The 20,729-nt window shown below is 39.3% G+C and overlaps 4 protein-coding genes across 4 annotated transcripts; 1 reads left to right on the forward strand and 3 right to left on the reverse strand.

The window, feature by feature from the left end:
• The first annotated feature begins 183 nt into the window (after window positions 1-183).
• On the forward strand, window positions 184-5,740 carry lipf (lipase, gastric). The gene is made up of 11 exons (XM_028475586.1): window positions 184-251; window positions 1,649-1,768; window positions 1,857-1,968; window positions 2,140-2,338; window positions 3,021-3,130; window positions 3,213-3,349; window positions 3,860-4,006; window positions 4,344-4,415; window positions 4,478-4,546; window positions 4,607-4,717; window positions 5,422-5,740. Exons 2-11 carry the CDS (start codon window positions 1,652-1,654, stop codon window positions 5,542-5,544), a joined length of 1,197 nt encoding a protein of 398 aa, XP_028331387.1. The 5' UTR covers window positions 184-251; window positions 1,649-1,651; the 3' UTR covers window positions 5,545-5,740.
• ankrd22 (ankyrin repeat domain 22) lies at window positions 5,736-8,667 on the reverse strand. The gene is made up of 6 exons (XM_028475590.1): window positions 8,568-8,667; window positions 7,483-7,674; window positions 7,301-7,408; window positions 7,151-7,228; window positions 6,603-6,701; window positions 5,736-5,875 (listed from the first exon to the last, which is right to left on the reverse strand). The coding sequence occupies exons 1-6, from the start codon at window positions 8,586-8,588 to the stop codon at window positions 5,798-5,800; spliced, it is 576 nt and encodes a 191-aa protein (XP_028331391.1). The 5' UTR covers window positions 8,589-8,667; the 3' UTR covers window positions 5,736-5,797.
• Window positions 8,668-10,499: 1,832 nt separating this feature from the next.
• armc7 (armadillo repeat containing 7) lies at window positions 10,500-13,177 on the reverse strand. The gene is made up of 3 exons (XM_028475591.1): window positions 13,087-13,177; window positions 12,093-12,236; window positions 10,500-11,078 (listed from the first exon to the last, which is right to left on the reverse strand). The coding sequence occupies exons 1-3, from the start codon at window positions 13,169-13,171 to the stop codon at window positions 10,735-10,737; spliced, it is 573 nt and encodes a 190-aa protein (XP_028331392.1). The 5' UTR covers window positions 13,172-13,177; the 3' UTR covers window positions 10,500-10,734.
• A 2,807-nt stretch (window positions 13,178-15,984) lies between these two features.
• acta2 (actin alpha 2, smooth muscle) lies at window positions 15,985-19,314 on the reverse strand. The gene is made up of 8 exons (XM_028475587.1): window positions 19,162-19,314; window positions 18,622-18,750; window positions 18,059-18,169; window positions 17,894-17,978; window positions 17,651-17,812; window positions 16,925-17,116; window positions 16,650-16,831; window positions 15,985-16,380 (listed from the first exon to the last, which is right to left on the reverse strand). The coding sequence occupies exons 1-8, from the start codon at window positions 19,288-19,290 to the stop codon at window positions 16,237-16,239; spliced, it is 1,134 nt and encodes a 377-aa protein (XP_028331388.1). The 5' UTR covers window positions 19,291-19,314; the 3' UTR covers window positions 15,985-16,236.
• Between the last annotated feature and the right edge of the window lie 1,415 nt (window positions 19,315-20,729).

The raw sequence follows: 20,729 nt of genomic DNA on the forward strand, positions 1-20,729 counted from the left end.
TGGCTTTTATTTTTGAAGGACTGTAGATTCCAACGTTAAAAGATTAAGTGGTTTATTCCTGCAGGTAATAATGCCAGTCATCGCAGTTTTGTCGTTATTTCAAATACATGTAATTTATATATTTATTAACATTATATTTTTATTATTATTTTTAACCGTATGTTGACTTTCTGATCAATCCTAGGGGGCGTTCTTTGTCACGTGATCAGTCAGCTGATAAGAAGTTGAGGCCAAAGCTCAGCTACGGAAGGGTGAGCCTCGCGTTCCTGTTCGTTAATGTATTTTAAGTCTTTTGTTTTAAATGTATAAAGTCAAAACTGTGTTTTTAAATTCATGTTAGTGTATAACTGACGGACAGTTTTAATGTTGTTTTGAGTAAATCTTTTTGTGATACTTTAAACTGAGACTATGGAGCATTTTAAATCTAAAGACTTTTTAGTTTTTGGGTCAGTATTCTGGTTTTCTATCTATTGGGTTTTGTCAGATAAAATTTTAGTTTAAAAAAAACCCCCAAAAAAACAGAGTGAAGTAAGCATTTTTTTTGTGTAACTCAGTTTTGATTTTGGCAATTTTATTAATTAATATTAATTAATTTAATAACAGCGAGATCATGTTTTCCACATATTTCCTAAATGTGTTACACATATGTGAAATCTGTTAATATTAGTTTATGCATTTGTGGTTCAAAGTATCTTTGTAAATGTGGTTGTGATATTTAGGGCATAAAGTGTATGTAAAAAGTAAATGTAAAAAGTTGGACACAGTCTGTCAGTGAGCATGTATTAGTTCTATATGTTTTTAACAGTCAGCCTTAGATCAGACATTAATGGTTTCATAACCTCACACTCAGACATTATTACAGTGTTATAACTTAAGTTATCACACACGCACACACACACACACAGATACTCAGAGTAAAAATAAAACTGTATATGTGTCAGTTCTTCACATTGTCATCCTTCAGCCTACTACACCTTCTAAAAAAAGTCCTACATTTCCTTAATCATCACTTTTTCGGAATCCTCTTAAACAATGTGTGAACTGCATCTTTAAAACAGTTCCTCACACACTTTACTGATGTAACACAATTCATACATTCACAACTCGGGATTTTCCCACCTCCTACATTGAAAAAGTGCTTTGAACCCAGTAAATATGGGAAAAACATCAACCCAGAGTTTTTCGAGTCGGGGTGTCAAGTCGTTTTTCAACCATGTGGGGTCGCCTGAAATGTCTAGTAATTGATTTAAAAATAAATAAATAAATTTAAAAAAACTTAAGATTATATTTTTTATGTAATTATTTAGATTATTATTCTTTTTCAAATTAAAACACCAAACACAATCTCAAACAACTGTATTCTATGCTTTCACTTCCTCAAATATAAATCTAGTTACAAAAATCCAGTATAAATATTAAATAATTAAACAGTTAATAAGACATAATAATAAACAGTTTGTAAAGCTGTTGATTTAACAAAGAAGAAGAGAAACATTTCACAACAAATGTCTCTATATGATGTTTTATCAGCCCTGACTCCTACCAATCCATTACCACATTACAGATAAAGAGTATACAGTCTGTGGACGACCCTGTGACTGTAGTGTGTGTGTGTGTGTGTGTGTGTGTGTGTGTGTGTGTGTGTCAGACCATGCTGTGTGTGTTGGTGTGTGTGTTGTTGCTCTCCCCTCTGGCTGACAGCGGAGAAGCTGATTGGAGGAAACACACTGAGCTCCTCCAGTTGGACCCAGAAGTTCACATGAACATAGTGAGTCAAGTCTTCACAATAAAAGCCCAGAGCAGCAGTGATCGGACAACACTGTGATGGTGTTTGTGTTGTTGTTGTTGTTGTGTAGTCAGAGATCATCACTAGGTGGGGTTACCCTGCAGAGGAACATCAGGTGGAGACTGTGGACGGATACATTCTGACGCTCAACAGGATTCCCCACGGACTCAAACGCTCCACAGGTCACACACTCTGCTGACTGTGAAGGGACGTGTGTGTGTGTGTGTATGAATGAGAACAAACTGTAACTGGTGTTTACTCTGCTGTTCTGGCTCACCGTACGCATAACAGTGTTTCAGAGGACACGTGTGTGTGTGTCTGAATGAGGACGTGTGTGTGTGTGTCCCCACCAGGTCCCCGCCCTGTGGTCTTCCTGCAGCACGGCCTTCTGGCCGCGGGCAGTAACTTCATCACCAACCCTCCCAGTTCCAGTCTGGGGTACGTACTGGCCGACCAGGGCTACGACGTTTGGATCGGAAACAGTCGTGGAAACACGTGGAGCCGAAAACACCGAACCCTCGACCCGAAGCAGGAGGAGTTCTGGAAGTTCAGGTAGCAAACAACACACACAGCGGTGATTATGTTATTATTATTATTTGTGATGTTTAATGTCCACCAGGGTTGGGGTCAATTATAATTGTAATTGATTATTTATTACAATTATAGCATAATATAATAGTAATTTTAAAGATATGTTTCTGTCGTAATCGTAATTAGATTGTAATTGATTCCAGATAATTGACTTTGTAATTGTGTTTGCCATGAAAAATCTATTAAAAATGTTATAATTTTACACATATGTAGTTCATTATTAAAATATGTTTCATATCAAGCTTTCCCACATTTTACCATTTCAAAAAAATATAAATCTAGGGGTATGCTGACACAAAAAATACCAATATTTTAATTGATTAGGAAGCCTAACAAGGTAACCAATAGATAAAGAAATTAGTTAGATATTTGTTTTTAGTGAATTTTACAGGTGATTTGCCCATTATAAGAGATGCTAACAGAAAGCTAACGTTAATTTTAGTTATTTTTTTATCGTGATTATTGTAGTTGAACTTTAGTAATTGGGAATGTAATTGTAATTGACTTTCTAAGGATAAAAAATAATTGTAATTTAATCATAACTGGAAATAATGCTGGTCACTGTAATTGTAATTGAACATGAGTAATTGAAAACGTAATTATAACTAAATAATGTAATTGAGCCCAACCCTGATGTCCATAGTTATGATGAGCTGGCTCTGAAGGACCTCCCAGCCGTCATAAACTATATCCTGAAGGTTTCTGGTGAGGAGCGGATCTTCTACATCGGACACTCTCAGGGAACCACCATCGGTACCAGGCTTTTATTCTGAAAAAAAAACCTGCCCTGCTGGCTTCCTGTATGTGTTTCTGACCCCTCCTGTGATTTTCCCAGCATTCATAGCGTTCTCCACCCTGCCTGAACTGGCTCAGAAGATCAAACTGTTCATCGGTTTGGCTCCAGTCGCCACCGTGGCCTTCCCCAGCAGCCCCATGACCAAACTGTCCATCCTGCCCGAGGCCCTCATCTGGGTAACTGTCACATGGCCAAACACGGGTAACAGACAGGGTTGGGGCCAATTACGTTTTTCAGTTACAATTACCCTTGTTCAAATACAATTCAATTACGATTACAGTGACCAGCATTTTTTCCCATTACACTTAAATTACAATTATTTTTGTATCCTCAGAAACTCAATGTCAGGCGTTTTAGGTCAAAACAATCGCAGAAATTGGTCGCAAAATCCTAAAGGTTCTGAGAAATAGGAAAAAGTCATGTTACCAATTTATAGAAACCATTTTTATAATAAAAAAAAACATAATGAATAGCAATTTTCCATTAATTCCATATAATTTTAATGAAGAAATACTATATCGGAATATATATCGTTATCAGGATATAAATCTACATATATCGTGATAAAACATTTTCTCCATATCGCACAGCACAAGGTCACGTGACCAAATGCATGAGTAAATACAGACCTCATGGGCCTGATTGGTGATGATTTGTCGACCTTGACATTTTGCTGCCTGCTGCAGGACATCTTTGGGAGGCGGGACTTCCTGCCTCATAGTCGCATGATCGAGTGGTTCGCTGAAAATGTGTGTGCGAAGAAGCCGCTCGGTAAACTGTGTGTCAACCTTTTCTTCATCCTCTGTGGATTCAACGAGAACAACCTCAACATGGTGAGACACACAGAGGGAGCGCCATTACACCAATAATAATAATAATAATATTTAAAGGGTATCTGTAGTGAAAATGTATATAACAAAAATGTGTTTAATGTATTACTAAAAAACAAAATATGTACACCTTTTTATTTTTGTTTATGCCCCACGGTATAAAATCGTTCTAAAAAGTCCTTATAATGTGTTTTTTATAAAAAGGTGCAACATTTTGTTTATTGGTAATACATTAAACACATTTTTTAGTTCTATACATTTTCTCTACAGGCACCCTTTAATATCAAAAAGGGTAATGATAATGATTTTATTATTATTAATGATGATAATGTGTGTCCAGTCCCGTACAGATGTGTACACGTCCCATTGTCCTGCGGGGACGTCAGTTCAGAACATGCTGCACTGGTCTCAGGTAACTCACTGCTGCCCTGTCACGTAAATCACAGTGACCATTCACAACTCTCTGTACCTTAGGCGGTCCATACGGGGAAGCTGATGGCCTTCGACTTCGGACGGGCGGGAAACATGGAGCACTACAACCAGGTGAGTCCACATCCTGGTCCTGGTCTGAGTCCAGAAACAGAACTTGTGTCTCCTCCTCAGACCACGCCCCCGGAGTACCATGTCCAGGACATGAAGGTTCCCACCGCTGTGTTTTCCGGGGGAAAGGACACTCTGGCGGACCCAAAGGACATAGCTGTGCTGCTCACGCAGGTGAGATAGAGCCCCCCGCTGATCCAGCCAGGATAGATCTATAGATTTATATGTATGAAGGACCCATCTATGATGGATATAAGACGGACAGATCTATAGATCTACACTGAACAAAAATATAAACACAACACTTTTGTTTTTGCTCCCATTTTTCATGAGCTGAACTCAAAGATCTAAAACATTTTCTGTGTACACAAGACCTATTTATCTCATATTGTTCACAAATGTATTCACTAACACAGATTTAGACACATTTATGAACAATACATGTATATGTGAGAAATAAGTGTTTAGTGTATATAGTAAATGTTTTAGATCTTTGAGTTCAGCTCATGTAAAAATTTTGTTCAGTGTATTGACCGATCTATGATAAATCTATTATGAAAGATCAATAGATAGAAGATAGACATATCTATAGATGAATCTCCAAATATATCTATCATACATCCACCAAAGATCTACAGACCTTTGATAGATGTATAATGCCTTGATCTATGGAGGATGTATGATAGATACTGTACATCTGGGATGCAGAGATCTATGATATATCTATGATGGATAGATGTTAGATCTTAGATGTATAGATCTATCAACCATAGAATCCTGGACTAGTTTATTGAATAGGTTTATGGTGAAATTCTTCTGTTCTGCTGAAGGTCTGAGTTATGGTGTGTGTGTGTGTGTGCGTGTGCGTGCGTGTGTAGGTGTCCAACCTGGTCTTCCACAAATACCTCCCTCACTGGGAACATCTGGACTTTATCTGGGGTCTGGACGCTCCTGACCAGATGTTCCCGTCCATCCTGAAGCTGCTGAAGGAGCATCTTTGACTCCGCCTCCAACCTCTGGGTCCTTCAGAATAAAAGCTGCTGTTCTTTAAACGCTGTGATGTAACAAACAGAGCCAAGGAGGATGGAATTAGGCTCTTACCTTGAAGGCCGGGATTTTCTACCCATTCCCCTCCTGTCAAAGTCTCGTTTTTTATACCAGGAGTTTTCAAAATAAAACCCATTTCCATGTCCCACAGACAAAGATGATTTATTAAATACACATTGAACACTTTAGCTTGGTGAACGTGCTGAGTCAGCTGTCCTTCCTCAGCAAGATGATGATCTTTTTGGATTTGAGTCTCTGAGCGATGTCCATGGGCGTCTCTCCGTCCTGACACACACACAGTAACTATAAATATATTTGTAAATGGAAAAATTGGTTGCTGTTATATTCGTAATTGAATTGTAATTGAGTTCAGATAAATGACTATGTAATTGTAATTGGCATCAAAATTCTAAAAAAACTCCTTCACAATTTAATTAAACGCAAAGCTGGGGATCCATGTTACAGTTCTATGGTTTACACACAGTTAATCATTATTAAAATGTTTCATATCACGTTTACCTGTCAGTTCTCTTGAGGATCATTTTGCAATTAAAACAAAAATGATCTGGAGGTATACAGACACAAATAAGGCTCAGACGCCCACAACAAAAATATTAACACCAATGTTTTCATTGATTAGGAAGCCTAACAAGGTAACCAAGAGATGAGAAACAAATTAGATGATACAGTAGATAATGTTTTAGTGTAATTTACAGCTGATTTAAAACATGGGTAAAAACGAACAGGTTAGCATAAGAGATGCTAACAGAAAGCTAACAAAAGAGGAAGGTTACGTTTTATGAGCTTATTTATTAAATGCTCAGTAATTTAGATTAATTGCAATTCAACTTTAGTAATTGAGAACGTAATTGTAATTGACTTTCAGGGGGAAAATAATTTGAATTATAATCGGAAAAGATGCCGGTTTAAGTAATTATAATTTAACTGTAATTGAACATGGATAATTGAAGATGTAATTGTAATTTTAAAATGTAATTGATTGTGAACATACGCTGTTCTTCAAGTACACGTCTACGTTCTCCTTCAGCAGGAGAGGAACCAGCACCGAGTTCCTCCTCAGACACACGTAGTGAAGAGCAGTGTTCCCCTTCTACACACACACACAAATCAGGATCAGTTATGTTTTAAACCAACTGGTGATCGAGTTAACTGGTGACTGAGTCTGTGGATTGATCTATGATATATCCATTATCAAAGATCAGTAGATGTAAGATAGACAGATCTATGATTGATCTATAGGTGTGATGGACCAATCTATAGATCTATTAAATCAGATCTATAGATGCATCATGATGAACAGATCTGTGATATATATAACATGAAAGATCAATAGATGTAAGATGGACTGATCTATTACAGACCTATAGGTGTGATGGACCAATCTACATATTTATTATGACAGATCTATAGATGCATGAGGAACAGAGCTGTAATGGACTGATCTATGATAAATCTATAGGTATGGGATCAGCCATGTTTTGAACCAATTGGTGATCGTGTTAACTGGTGACTGAGTGTGTGTGTGTGTGCGCGTCTCACGTTGTCGATGGCATTTACATCTACATTGGTGCTCAGGACGACTTCCATCAGAGCAATATGCTGCCTCTGCTTCTGTAACTACACACACACACACACATTAGTCATGTGCACACGGGGAGGCTGCTGATTGGCTGACAAACTGGGACATACCATGAGGAAGTATCCCAGTAGGAGGATGGGCATCAGAATGGAGATCATCAGATAATCAAAGAGGGACAAACTACGCCGTGAGACGTAGTGAAGACATGTCCTCTGTTTCTGTAACACAAAAGTAACACAATCACACACACTGAAACACTCACACAGTAACACACACACACAGGAGTGGGCACCTGATTGGTCAGCTGTGGGTTGGCGTGATTGTCCAGCAGATATCTGACTGTCCTCAGGTTTCCACGGCGACAGGCAGCGATGAGGGGCGTGTCCCCACTAGGCTCCTCCCTCACATTTAGCCAATCGGGATTGAGCTTCAGCAGCTCGTACAGACGATCCACGTCACCGTCGTACGCCGCCTGACACGCCGGCTACCACAAATAACATATCAAAATAAAGGCACGTCCCTTCAAAGTAAAGGTCAACTCAGTTCACCTGACCCTCCAAAGTAAATGCATCTCAGCCATGTGCACAGGCAGGTTTCTTGGCTGTATGTTCACATTCCTCTCTAATAGTTTACAGATCTGAACATTCTAACGTGTGTCAGACATTACACACACACACACACACACCTCACATCAGAAGCAAATAATGACACAAAACACGCACAAAAACACACACAATAACTCACAAACACACAATACGCCACAAACTACAGACAAAATGACTCAGAAACACACACAATAACACAAACTCACACAATACCACAGTGGGGGACAGTCACCCCTGTGGTATCTGTCATTGTGTCCTTGGGCAACACACTTCACCCACATCACCTAGCATGAATGTAGTGTGTGAGTGAGTGTTGGTCGGAGGGGCCGATGGCGCACTATGACAGCTGTAGCTACAACAGTAGCTTACCACCACTAAGTACGGAGTGAAAGAATAATGCCTTAATTCCGTAAAGCACTTTGAGCATCTATGATAAAGCACTAAATAAAATCCAATGCATTATCTTTATTACATCTGAAGCACAAAATAACACAATACTCACTAACTTCACATAAACACACACTATTACTCACAAAAACACATAATACCACGCAAACACAAAAACGACACACATCTGACATCAGAAGCATAAAATACACGATTACACGCAAAAACACACAATGTGTGTGTGTGTGTGTGTGAGAGATCATACGTTACACACAGTGCAGTGCGTTTTGGCTTCTAAGTATTAAAAAAATAAACTGTCTACGTTTTTAGAAACACAAACACTCACATCTACAAACTACACAACGGACCCACAAACAGCTCTTACCTGTGAGTACACGAGCCCCATAACTGCCACACCTGTTAGCGTCACTGCTGCGTCACACCTGATTTCACAATAAGAGCCACGGCACGCCTGTGGATTTTCACAATAAAGCTAAAACTGTAAAATATGAGGCGGACTGTTCTTATGTTTGTCACCGGGACACGGATTGGGTAGAGCCCCGAATCAGAACCAGGAACGGTACCCAGGACCAGAACAGGAAGTCGTTTAAAGGCAATTCATATAAAAAGGTGAGAATTCGGTGGACTTTCAAAGCTCCTTCTATTCCATCTATATCTAGAGACATATATATGTATATAACACATCTATAAATCGATAGAATCTATTGTGTTTATAGCAACATTGGGGTCGTGACCCCATTTAAGGTCGCCCGAAACGTCTTGTAATTGATGTGTATATATATATATATATATATATTTTTTTTTTTTCTTTCTTTTTTTTTTTTTGTGTTCTATACTTTCATTTCCTCAAATATAAATCAAAAATAAATAGCTGGCACATCTTGTAACTTTGTGCACTAATCCTGGCTTCTTTGTAACACAGGATAACAAAAATGATCAGAAACTAATTCTAGAGAAAAAAAAATTTTCCAAAAATTTGTGATATGAAAATGGGGTCACGACCCAGAAAAGGTTGGGAACCACAGTGGTTTATAGCATATATCTATAGCAGACTTTAAATGTCAACAGTATCTCTATATAGATCAGTAATCATCCTGACCTGTGGATCCTTGTCGTGTTTCACAGATCTAGAAAAATGATCTGCTCGCTGAGATGGAAGAAGAAGCTCAGATTGAAGAAGTAGTGACTCCAGTGTTTTTAATCACACACAAAGATCTACATCTCTTGTCTGGATCTGAAGGACCAGCCCAAGTCCAGGATTATTTAGCACAGCTTGGGTTTGGATTGAAAAACAGTCTGAAAGCCAAAGGAATGTCCAGCTGTGTAAATTATTCCCAGAAAGGATGAGGGAGACGTTTGAAGTTTATAATAAAAACCAAAAGTCGAACAGAAAATACAGTGAAATACAAGCCAAACATTGACAAGCACAGAAAATGAAAACTAAACGTAGAACATACACACACACACACAGTCAAGAAGGACACACCCTTTCAAAATAAGAGCACGTGTTTTGGGTCCCACTTGCTGAAAAGCTCTGATCTAAACCCGGCTAGATCATCATGTTTGGAACAGATTTTCAGGGAAACATCACAGTAACAAACAAAGATGAGGAGTCCTCTTCCACGTCCAACCTCTGAACCCCTTCTCTAGCAGGACATCTAGCAGCAAAAGGATGGCCCATTTTTTAATGAATCTGTGAGAACCACATTTATTTATTCATCTGAATAATATCCACTGTTATCTAGGAAGTGTATTATTATCTGGGCCATAGTATATAGTCATCTTAAAGATGTAAATACTTGTTTTCATCAGAAATAAAATGGGTTAAAAGTGACCACAAATTGTGGAAAAGGTGGTGAAATGAGATTTTAAAAACCACAGAAATTGGTTAAAAGTTGAAAATTAAGAGTGGCCAAAAAAAGCCAGAAAAATAGGTAAAAAGGGTTCAAAGTGTCAATATTGGCTAAAAGTAGCAAAACTGGGTGAGGGTTGGGGTGATGTAATTGAAAAAGTAGGAACAATTAGTTTAAACTGGCAAATAACTGGCATGACAAATGGTGAATGTGGTTAAATTGTATGAAATATGGTGACTAGATGTTATAAGTGACAATAATGGGTCAACATAAGTGACACTAGTTGGAAAAGTGGTGGAAATGGTTAATAAGTGCTAAAAATGTGCAGAAAAGGCATTTAAATTTGATGGAGAAGTGGCAAAAATGGGAGTAATGTAGCAAAAATGCATTAAAATGAACAAAAATATGGCAAGAAAATGTGATTTAAATTGCTAAAATATAGCAAGTTTGGTGTGGTTGCAGAAAAACTGTAAAAAAAATAAGCAAAAATCGGCTCATATGGTTCAAAAAAACCTTCTTAGTTTCTTGAAAGCATCTGGCGACCCCTTCTCAGTGTCCCGCCCGTCATGGGTCACCTTTCCTTTTTCTTTTAACAAGGTTTATTTATGATTTTTTTTTACAAAACATCCTCTAGTATATGCGGTTCTCATATTTTAAATCATGGACCACCTTTCTACCTCAGCTCTTGGGCAGTGGGATTCCTACGGCACCATGCTGTCCCATCATCTGCTGCTCCACCTGCTGCACCTGCTCCCGGCTGCAGCAGTCTTGCAGGAACACTGCAGCCAGGTTGCGCAGACGGGGACTGTCTGAGAGCGAGAAGCGTAGCATGCACTGCAAAACGGCCGGGTCGGTGACCTGAGGGCCGAACGGCGGCTCCGAAAGGTTCATGAGGGCAGTGATGGCCGACAGAACCGTTTCCTCCCGTTGGCTGGACAGGCAGCGAGTGACCAGCTTTAGAGCCCCGCCCTGCAGGAGGACAGCTCTGCACTGAGGGTCCATGCTGAGGTTACACAGGCCTCCTATGCACGCACGCACGCACGCACGCACGCACGCACACACACACACACACACACACACACACACACACACACACACACACACACACACACACACACACACACACACACACACACACACACACACACACACACACACAAACAAACAAACAGGAAAGACCCATCAGAACATTAAGTACTTTAAACTCTGCTTCTACTGCTGACGGCAGCATGTTAAGCCCCACCCCTTTACCTGTTGACCGCTACATGCTAAGCTAAACCAAACATGTGGAACTGGTCGCTACATGCTAATAATTAATTTAATCAAACATGTGGAACTGGTTGCTACATGCTAACAAGTAATTTAATCAATAGTGTGGGACTGGTTGCTACAAGCTGAGCTAATCCAGACATGTGGGACAGGTTGCTACCTCTTAAGCTAACCTAAACATGTGGAACAGGTTGCTACATGCTAAGCTATCCCAAACATGTGGAACTGGTTGCTACATGCTAATTTAATCAAACGTGTGGGACTGGTTGCTAGATGCTAATTTGAACAAACGTGTGGGACTGGTTGCTACAAGCTAAGCTAACCCAGACATGTGGGACAGGCTGCTACATGCTAAGCTATCCCAAACATGTGGGATTTGTCACTAACTGGTTTCTACATGCTAATTTAATCAAATGTGTGGGACAGGTTGCTATATGCTAAGCTATCCCAAACATGTGGGACTGGTCACTAAAAGCGAAGCGAACCCATACATGTGGGATTTGTCACTATCTGGTCACTACATGCTAAGCTAACCCAAACATGTGGGACTAGTCGCTACAAGCTAAGCTAACTTAAACATGTGGGACTGGTCGCTACATGCTGAACTAAGCCAAAAATGTGGGACTGGTCGCTGCCATCTGTTTGTTACTTCCTCATTAATTTGTTTCTTCATTTTTTTAGTGACTGTGTGTTTTTCTGTACATTTCCTTTATTGTCTCATGTTTTCAGGTAAATAAAGTTCAGTGACAATGTCCGGTGCGTCTCACCCATTCCAAACTCCACAAAGTCGTCGTTTTCCTCCGTCAGAGCGTCGAGGAAGAGCTCGTGGACCTGCAACTCTCGCAGATGATCCGCATTGTTTGGGTCGTACGCAAAGTTGGCCAAGTTGGCCAAAATCTGTTCTTTAGCATCTGTGAAGAGTTTCAATCAAGAAAATCCACAGAATGAAATATCAATCAATAAAATCAATTAAAAGCATTCAGCCAAAACATTATGACCACTTCATTTAAATTACAAAAGAACATTTTTAGAACCACTTAATAGCTTGAAAAAAAATCTATACTTTAAGTATTTTTTAATTGATTTTTTAGTCAGTATTTGAAAAAAAAAAAAAAAAAAAAAAACATTTCTCTCAGTGCAACAAAAACGTTATCTATGTCAATTAGCATGAACATTTTGTAGAAAATAAAAAAAAATTTTTTAAAATGTAGGGGTAGTACTGTAAATTGAGGGCATCAAATTATGTAATAACAATAAAATGAAAATTTTACTAAGACATTTTTAGGAACTCTAGTTTAGAAAATGAAAATAAATGTAGTATATAAAATCTAAAAAAATTTAAAAAGTAGGTGCATTATTGGGACGTTGAGAATTTTAAAATCAGAATTTGCAATATAATTATTTCAACTTTTACGTTTAGTTTTACCAGTGAGGTACCAGGCTCTGCTAATTAATAAACATTTCACCAAATATCAAATTGATTTCTAAACAAAAAATCTGTTCTGAAGGAAAACAAAAAATAAAAAATAAATAAAGTTCTATTTATATATAATAAAATATTGCTTTAGATGTTGGTACCTTTTAAAAGAAAAGTTACCAGAAACGACATCAAGCTAAATGTGAAAGATTTTGAGCTTAAATCTGCCATATCAGTTTATGTTGGAGAGACTGAATGACGTATCGGCTTATACTATAAGCTTTGACATGTTATTATTGTCTATATTTTAACTAAATATGTTGTTTTAAAACTTATATTCGTACCTTGACTGTCGCTATCCTGAAACTCTGTAACTAGAGTTTGTAAAAATTCAAAACGGTCTTCAGCCGAACCAACCCGTGACGTCATTGTATCAATCCTCCACTAAAAAAAAAACCGTGTAGAAACCGGAAACGGAAAGAAATGTTCCGAGAACTTGTTTTCCTCTTTACGGTGAAGAATTACACAAACTATTTATTTATACTTCAAATACTTCAATAAACCCTATATTTACATTTACTTTAGTACAATAATATTATAAAGTTTAAACAATGTAATTTAAAATACATTTTGTTTGAATATAAATATCATATTGATATTAGTATGTCAAATAGTAACAAACATAAATAACTACCTTAAAACAATAGGTTTGATCAACCTTGAGCGTTGATTAAAAATAAAAACCAATCAAAGATTATTTCATATTTTAATATTTAACAAGACAAAAATTACACAACACAAGTCGAAAGTCTTTTTTTTTTAACTGTAATTTACACATAAACCAGTTCCAGTTATAATAATCACTTGCAACAGAACAGAAAGCAACCCAAATAATAAAAATGTCTGCAAAATAATATTTTTTTTAAAAAAAAGTAAATAAGTAGTATAAAAAAATCAGACATTATAGGAACTTGAATTTCAAAAATATTGAATGGGGCGGAGCTTTAAAAAAAAACAAAAAAACAAAAAAAAGACATTGGTGAATTAAACGTTTGGTGAAAAAAACTGTGAACGTGCTGTAACCATAACTTCCGCCCTGTAGCGGAAGTCCCCGGTGTGGTACCACAGTAAAGGTCAGACTGATGTGGTTTTGGTTCTGGTTCTGGTTCCTCTGAACGGGAATCTGCTCCGTTCCCGCTCCGAACTGATCGGAATGACTCAGCACCGACTGTCCGCTGTGAAGAGGCTCAGCAAACCGGTTCTGTTCGGGACGCTGATTGTTGGACTGGCTGTAGCTTTCTGTAACAGGTAAACAGACAGGAAACAAACTAAGGTACACAGACATGAAACAAACAAGTAAACAAACAGGAAACAAACAGGCACACAGACAGGAAACAAACAAGTAAACAGACAGGAAACAAACTAAGGTACACAGACAGGAAGCAAACAGGTACACAGACAGGAAGTAAACAGGTACACAGACATGAAACAAAACAAGTAAACAAACAGGAAACAAACAGGTACACAGACAGGAAACAAACAGGTACACAGACAGGAAACAAACAAGTACACAGACAGGAAACAAACTAAGGTACACAGACAGGAAACAAACAAGTACACAGACAGGAAACAAACTAAGGTACACAGACAGGAAGCATGCAGGTACACAGACGAGAAGTAAACAGGTACACAAACAGGCACACAGACACAAAACAAACAGGTACACAGACAGGAAACAAACAAGTACACAGACAGGAAACAAACAGGTACACAGACAGGAAACAAACAGGTACACAGACAGGAAACAAACAAGTAAACAGACAGGAAACAAACAAGTAAACAAACAGGAAACAAACAGGTAAACAGACAGGAAACAAACAGGTACACAGACAGGAGACATCAGTAATTGTAACTAACAAATACCATCCACATAACAAAATATACAAAGACTGATCTGATTTGTTTAAACTAATTTACAAAATGTGGGGGGGAAATATGGTTTCATTTTTGTGAATGAAAATTTTAAATAAATTTTTTTTAAAAAACATTAGGAAAACAAACATTAAACAGACAGGAGATAAACAGGTAACCACAATACATAACATTAACAATCAAGAACTGAAGAGAAAACTAAAACCAAAATAAATCAATCAAAAGACAAATTTCCAAATGTTTAGGAATTTTTAATTATTCTTGCTAAAATGAAAATTGAGTCATACAAAAAAAAATCATGAGGAAACCAACAGGTAAATCAGATCTACTAGTCTGTAACAGATCTATTCTGTATATGTCTGTAACAGATTGATTCTTTATTTGTAACTTTTGCTCAGGCATCGCTTCTTCGAGGACGTGTCCGACCTCCGAGCTGAGGAACGAGCACGACACAACGCTAAGAGGATGGAGGTGATGGAGCGCCGCCAGAGGCAGAAAGAGGAACTGCAGGAGAAGAAGAACCAGGGGAACTGACAAGAGACGGACAGAACCACAGACGGAGAACAACATTTGTGTCCCTAATGGAGGATTCATGGACTGCAAACCACTGACAAAGGAATAAACCATCTTTAAATGTGCCTCTAATTTCTTTACATTTCAATGAAGTATTCTTTTTTAATAAATTATATTTGTAATCAAATATTGAATTTACATGTATGTAAAAATTATTTGAATTGAATAAATAACAATGTCAAATATTGAACAAATTTAATTTCTTAATTATTTATTACATTTAATTTATTAAATATAAAATCTACTGTATAGTTGAAAGTAAATGTACTTTATTATTCTATTGCTAAATTAAAAAATGTTAATAGAAAAAAACACATCTATTTATCGTGTATCAAACTTTCTTTGTGGGAATTTTTTATTTATTTATTACATTTTTAGTATACTGTACCTAGTTATCCCACTTTTCACTGAAAATGAAAGATTTGAAAGTAACGTTTTTAAAACAAAGAAGTCTGAAATAGTGAAATAATTATATGAATTATGCAAAGCTAAAAAAATAATCATTTAGAAAAACAATTTATTTTGATAAATTACATTTAATTGAAAAAAAATCTAAGTTTCTTGAGTTATTCTGATTTCATAAAAGTGTTAAAACAGCAAATCTTTGCACTTTTATATCAATACAAAACAAACACCTTTGTCTCACTGTGTGGAGTTTGCATGTTCTCCCTCAAAATGAACACGAGAACAATGAACGAATTGTAAGCAGCTGATTGGAAAAAAGAACCAACAGGGGGTGTGGTTTCAGATCTTTATTGACTTCATGGGGACATTATTTCACCCACCGTGACATCATCACCAGGCCACGCCCACTGATTACCACTCTGCTCAGGTTTGATCCGATTGGTGCAGAAAATGGAGAGGGGGGCGGGGCTTATGGTTGCAGTTAGTGGTAAGCACTCCCTGTTTACCGGGGCTAAGGGGGCGGGGCCTGCGGTGCTCAGTGAGGGCGAATGCGTGCCGTGACCAGCGGGGGCAGCAGAGAGCAACTAGAAGCACTTGCGATGGACGATGGATGGACCGGCCTCGTCGTACTCCTGCTTACTGATCCACATCTGCTGGAAGGTGGAGAGAGACGCCAGGATGGAGCCCCCGATCCACACAGAGTACTTCCTCTCAGGGGGGGCGATGATCTGAGTAGAGGACACACGGCACGTTAGCATCACTTTGGCATACTAACATACTATTCATACTAAGTCTGAAGTCTAAATGAGTATGCAGTGCGTTCACATTAGATAGTGTGAAAAGTTTGAGTATGCAAGAAATCCCCAGATGTATACTATATGGGGACATTTTTTAAGGGTGCATGGTGGGCACACTAGTCATACAAGGGTGGGGTCAATCATATTTGTAATTGTAATTACATGTCTTCAGCTGTGACCTTCAGCTGTGGGGGACTGACCTTGATCTTCATGGTGCTGGGGGCCAGGGCAGTGATCTCCTTCTGCATGCGGTCAGCAATGCCGGGATACATGGTGGTTCCTCCTGATAGCACGTTGTTAGCGTACAGATCTTTACGGATGTCGATGTCGCACTTCATGATGCTGTTGTAGGTCGTCTCGTGGATCCCAGCGGACTCCATACCTGAAGAAGAAAGAAGAGACACCGGGGTGAGCTGCTGGACAGAGGTACGGACATGCAGGTGGACAGGTGGGAAGGTCAAAGCAAAGGTCGCACCGATGAAGGACGGCTGGAAAAGTGTTTCGGGGCAGCGGAACCTCTCGTTGCCGATGGTGATCACCTGACCGTCAGGAAGCTCGTAGCTTTTCTCCAGAGAAGAAGAAGTGGCAGCTGTTCCCATCTCGTTCTCAAAGTCCAATGCCACGTAACACAACTTCTCCTTAATGTCTCGCACTATCTCCCTCTCCGCTGCACACACACACACACACACACACACAGATGGTTGGCAAATGCTAATGCTAGCTAATGCTATTGCTAGGTTAATGCTATGTTAATGTTGAGCCACTGCCAATGGTAATGCTAGTTAATGCTATTACTAAGTTAATGTTAATGTTAATATAATGCTAATGCTATGTTTATGCTAGCTAGTACTAAGCTAATGGAAATGGTAATGCTAGGCTAATGTCAATACTAATGTTAACTAATGCTAAAGCTAGATTTATGCTAGCTAATGTTAATGCTAATACTAGCTAATGCAAATGTTTGCTATGCTAATAATAATGCTAATGCGGTGTTCAATGACGCAGGCCAGCACCTGCATTCTCACTTCTAGTTTTAATTGTAATTGGAACAAATTTCAGTCATTGTAATCCTAATTGAGTTGTAATTGAACATGGATAATTGAAGATGTAAATGTAATTGCCCCCAACCGTAGTATTGATTAAATGTGTGTATGTGTCAGAGATGTGTGTGTGTGGGGGGGGTCGTGTCTCTCTCTTCTACCGGTGGTGACGAAGCTGTATCCGCGCTCCGTTAGGATCTTCATGAGGTAGTCTGTGAGGTCTCGTCCAGCCAGGTCCAGCCTCATGATGGCGTGAGGCAGAGCGTAACCCTCGTAGATGGGAACGTTATGAGTGACGCCGTCACCAGAGTCCAGGACGATACCTGAGGAGGATCAGACCTGAGATGGTCGGTACGCACTTACACACGCACGCATGGGTGGTGGTGGGGGGCAGGGCTTCTTACCTGTGGTGCGTCCCGAGGCGTACAGAGACAGAACGGCCTGGATGGCCACATACATGGCGGGAACGTTAAAGGTCTCAAACATGATCTGCATACACAGAGAGAGAGAGAGAGACGGGATCAGTATGACTCTGTGATGTCACTGTGATATCACTGTGATGTCACTACCTGAGTCATCTTCTCGCGGTTAGCTTTGGGGTTGAGTGGCGCTTCGGTCAGCAGGGTGGGATGTTCTTCAGGCGCCACTCGCAGCTCGTTGTAGAAGGAATGATGCCAGATCTGACCAATCACAAAGCAGATTAGAGAATGTGTGTGCGTGCAGTAGTGATGTCCATTGCCATGAATCTGACGATGCGATTCATGATTTTCATGTCACGATACGATATATCCCGATACTAAACACTACGATATACATCGCGATAGCAATTATAACAAATTTCATCTTTACAACAAGGACAAAATGGTATGAAATACACTTTATTTCATGTTTTTTAAACTTGTGAGCACAAGCAAGTGGTAACTACCTGTAATTAAAAAACAAGTGGTAAGTTTATCTGACACTTAGTGACCGGGAATTTGCGTGCTATGCTAATGTTAGCACAATTAAATCATTTTTTGTTTAAAAACATGATTAAAAAAATCAATTTGGACATTTTTTGGATCGATACGATTATCACACGGTGAAATATTGCGATATATCGCAGTGCAGGTTTGGGCGGGGCTTGGCTCACCTTCTCCATGTCGTCCCAGTTGGTGATGATGCCGTGCTCGATGGGGTATTTGAGGGTGAGGATTCCTCTCTTGCTCTGGGCTTCATCTCCCACGTAGCTGTCCTTCTGCCCCATTCCCACCATCACGCCCTGAAACACAGCCAATCAGCTGCCGGCACCTGCACAGGTGGTGAACCTGGGCCCGCCCACAACTGTAACAACTCATCCTTAAAGAACACCAACCCAGAATAATATGGTGGAAACATTACGTCAACGTGTCAAACTCATGGCCAGCCAAATCCGGCTATTTAAAGCATCCAAACTTCAGGAAACGCAAACAAAATTCATAGTTTCATGAGAAATACTTTTGATTTGTAAACAAAACCAGAATTTAAAAAAAACTGTAATGACTGTTTTGTTTGCAAATCTTTTTTTTTTAATTCAAAACCATTTTTGTTTGATTGCATAAAAAAAAAAGACACAAATTTCTCTCCATAAAAATGTTGAAAGAAACCTGATTTTTCGCAAATCCTCAAATTATTTGACAAAATTCCCTCTTACCTGGTGTCGTGGTCGACCCACGATCGACGGGAAAACTGCTCGTGGGGCGTCGTCTCCGGCGAAGCCCGCCTTACAGAGACCAGAACCGTTATCACACACCAGAGCTGTGCTTTCCTCATCGTCACACATGACTGCAGGGGGCGCTGTGTAACCCTGACCAGGGACTGTACCACCTCGCTACACACACACACACACACACACACGGTCAGATCATTAGAATAACAGCTCTTACCATCACTGCCCACTGGCGGACAGCAAAAACAGTCTGTATCAAAGGTCAAAGTTCACCAAATGTGTTTACTTCAGCCTGGTACACACACACACACACACACACACACACACACACACAGAGAGAAAGAGAGGACTTGGCAGGAGGTCATGTGACCCAGCATGGTCCTCCATCAGCAGCTTTAGGCTGAATGAACAAAGCACTCTGGGAAAACTTCCTAATTCGGGCATGAATCAGAGCCACACACACACACACACACACACACACACAGATACACACACACCCTCTCCTCTGAGTTGGACCATATTTAGTCAGGAATTTTGGTTGTTTGTGAGTTTCTTTGCATCAGTTTGGGAATGAAGCTCCTCACATGGTCACAGCCATAAACTATCAAAACCATCTATTTAAACCATTAAAACTAGGAAATCATCCTGTTTTAAATCCACTGGTTTCACATTTCTGTCCATCTTTAGCAGTGAGACTTTTATTTTGAAGCATCAGAGTAAACGTGTCTCACGGCTTCATATGTGTGGTTTGCATGTTCTCCCTGACCCTCCACACATCACTGGTCCTCTCTCCTGAAGCTGCTTCAGAAACAATCAGTAGCACCTGATGATTTGTTTGAGTCAGGAAAAGACAAAGAGTGACAGGAAGTGGACAGGTGGAGAGGGGTGGGGTCACCCTGTCAGTAAGATGGAGACGAAAAAGAAGAACCGTGAAATGGGACGAAGACACGAGTATGAGCTCAGACACAAGGAGACGAGCTGAGACGGATTCAATCACACTATGACCAGGTGGAGGTGATGGAGTTTAAAGTAAGAGCTTAACATGGAGGTAACTAAAGTTAATCTGATGGTTAAGGGCAAGACCTTTTGGGATAAGGTGGTGGTTAAGATGGAGATGGTTAAAATTAACGTGGAGATGATTAAAGTTGATCTGGAAGTTAGTTTAAGGTTGGGGTAACAGTGGAGGCGATTAAGGTGGAGGTGATTAAAGTTAATTTTAAGGTTAAAAGGGAGGCATTTAAGGTTAAGGTGGAGTTGTTAAGGGTGGAAGTGATTAAGGTTAAGATGGTGTTTCAGGTAGAGATTAACATGGAGTGATTGAGGTTAAATTAGGTTAGGGGTAAAGGTGGAGTTGATTAGGGTTAAGGTGGAGGTGATTAAGGATAAGGGTTGTGGTGTTCAGGGTGGAGGTGATTAAGCTTGACATGGAGATGATTAAAGTTAATCTCGAGGTTAGGTTATGGTTGGGGTAATGGTGGAGACGTTTAAGGTGGAGGGGATTAAGGTTAAGGTAGTGTTTAAGGTGGAGGTTAACATGGAATGATTGAGGTTAA

This window comes from Gouania willdenowi, chromosome 19 (assembly GCF_900634775.1).
Source record: "Gouania willdenowi chromosome 19, fGouWil2.1, whole genome shotgun sequence".
Lineage (NCBI taxonomy): Eukaryota > Metazoa > Chordata > Actinopteri > Blenniiformes > Gobiesocidae > Gouania > Gouania willdenowi.

Coding starts and splice junctions, on each gene's coding strand:
- lipf (XM_028475586.1), top strand. CDS start 1,652: ATGCTGTGTGTGTTGGTGTGTGTGTTGTTGCTCTCCCCTCTGGCTGAC. Junction 1,969..2,139: donor CGGACTCAAACGCTCCACAG/GTCACACACTCT, acceptor TGTCCCCACCAG/GTCCCCGCCCTGTGGTCTTC. Junction 4,007..4,343: donor ACGAGAACAACCTCAACATG/GTGAGACACACA, acceptor ATGTGTGTCCAG/TCCCGTACAGATGTGTACAC.
- ankrd22 (XM_028475590.1), bottom strand. CDS start 8,588: ATGGGGCTCGTGTACTCACAG. Junction 7,229..7,300: donor TACTGGGATACTTCCTCATG/GTATGTCCCAGT, acceptor GTGTGTGTGTAG/TTACAGAAGCAGAGGCAGCA. Junction 6,702..7,150: donor ATGTAAATGCCATCGACAAC/GTGAGACGCGCA, acceptor GTGTGTGTGTAG/AAGGGGAACACTGCTCTTCA.
- armc7 (XM_028475591.1), bottom strand. CDS start 13,171: ATGACGTCACGGGTTGGTTCGGCTGAAGACCGTTTTGAATTTTTACAA. Junction 12,237..13,086: donor TCAGGATAGCGACAGTCAAG/GTACGAATATAA, acceptor AACTCTTCACAG/ATGCTAAAGAACAGATTTTG. Junction 11,079..12,092: donor CTTTGTGGAGTTTGGAATGG/GTGAGACGCACC, acceptor GTGCGTGCATAG/GAGGCCTGTGTAACCTCAGC.
- acta2 (XM_028475587.1), bottom strand. CDS start 19,290: ATGTGTGACGATGAGGAAAGCACAGCTCTGGTGTGTGATAACGGTTCT. Junction 18,751..19,161: donor TGGGTCGACCACGACACCAG/GTAAGAGGGAAT, acceptor GCTGTGTTTCAG/GGCGTGATGGTGGGAATGGG. Junction 17,813..17,893: donor CGCCTCGGGACGCACCACAG/GTAAGAAGCCCT, acceptor GATCCTCCTCAG/GTATCGTCCTGGACTCTGGT.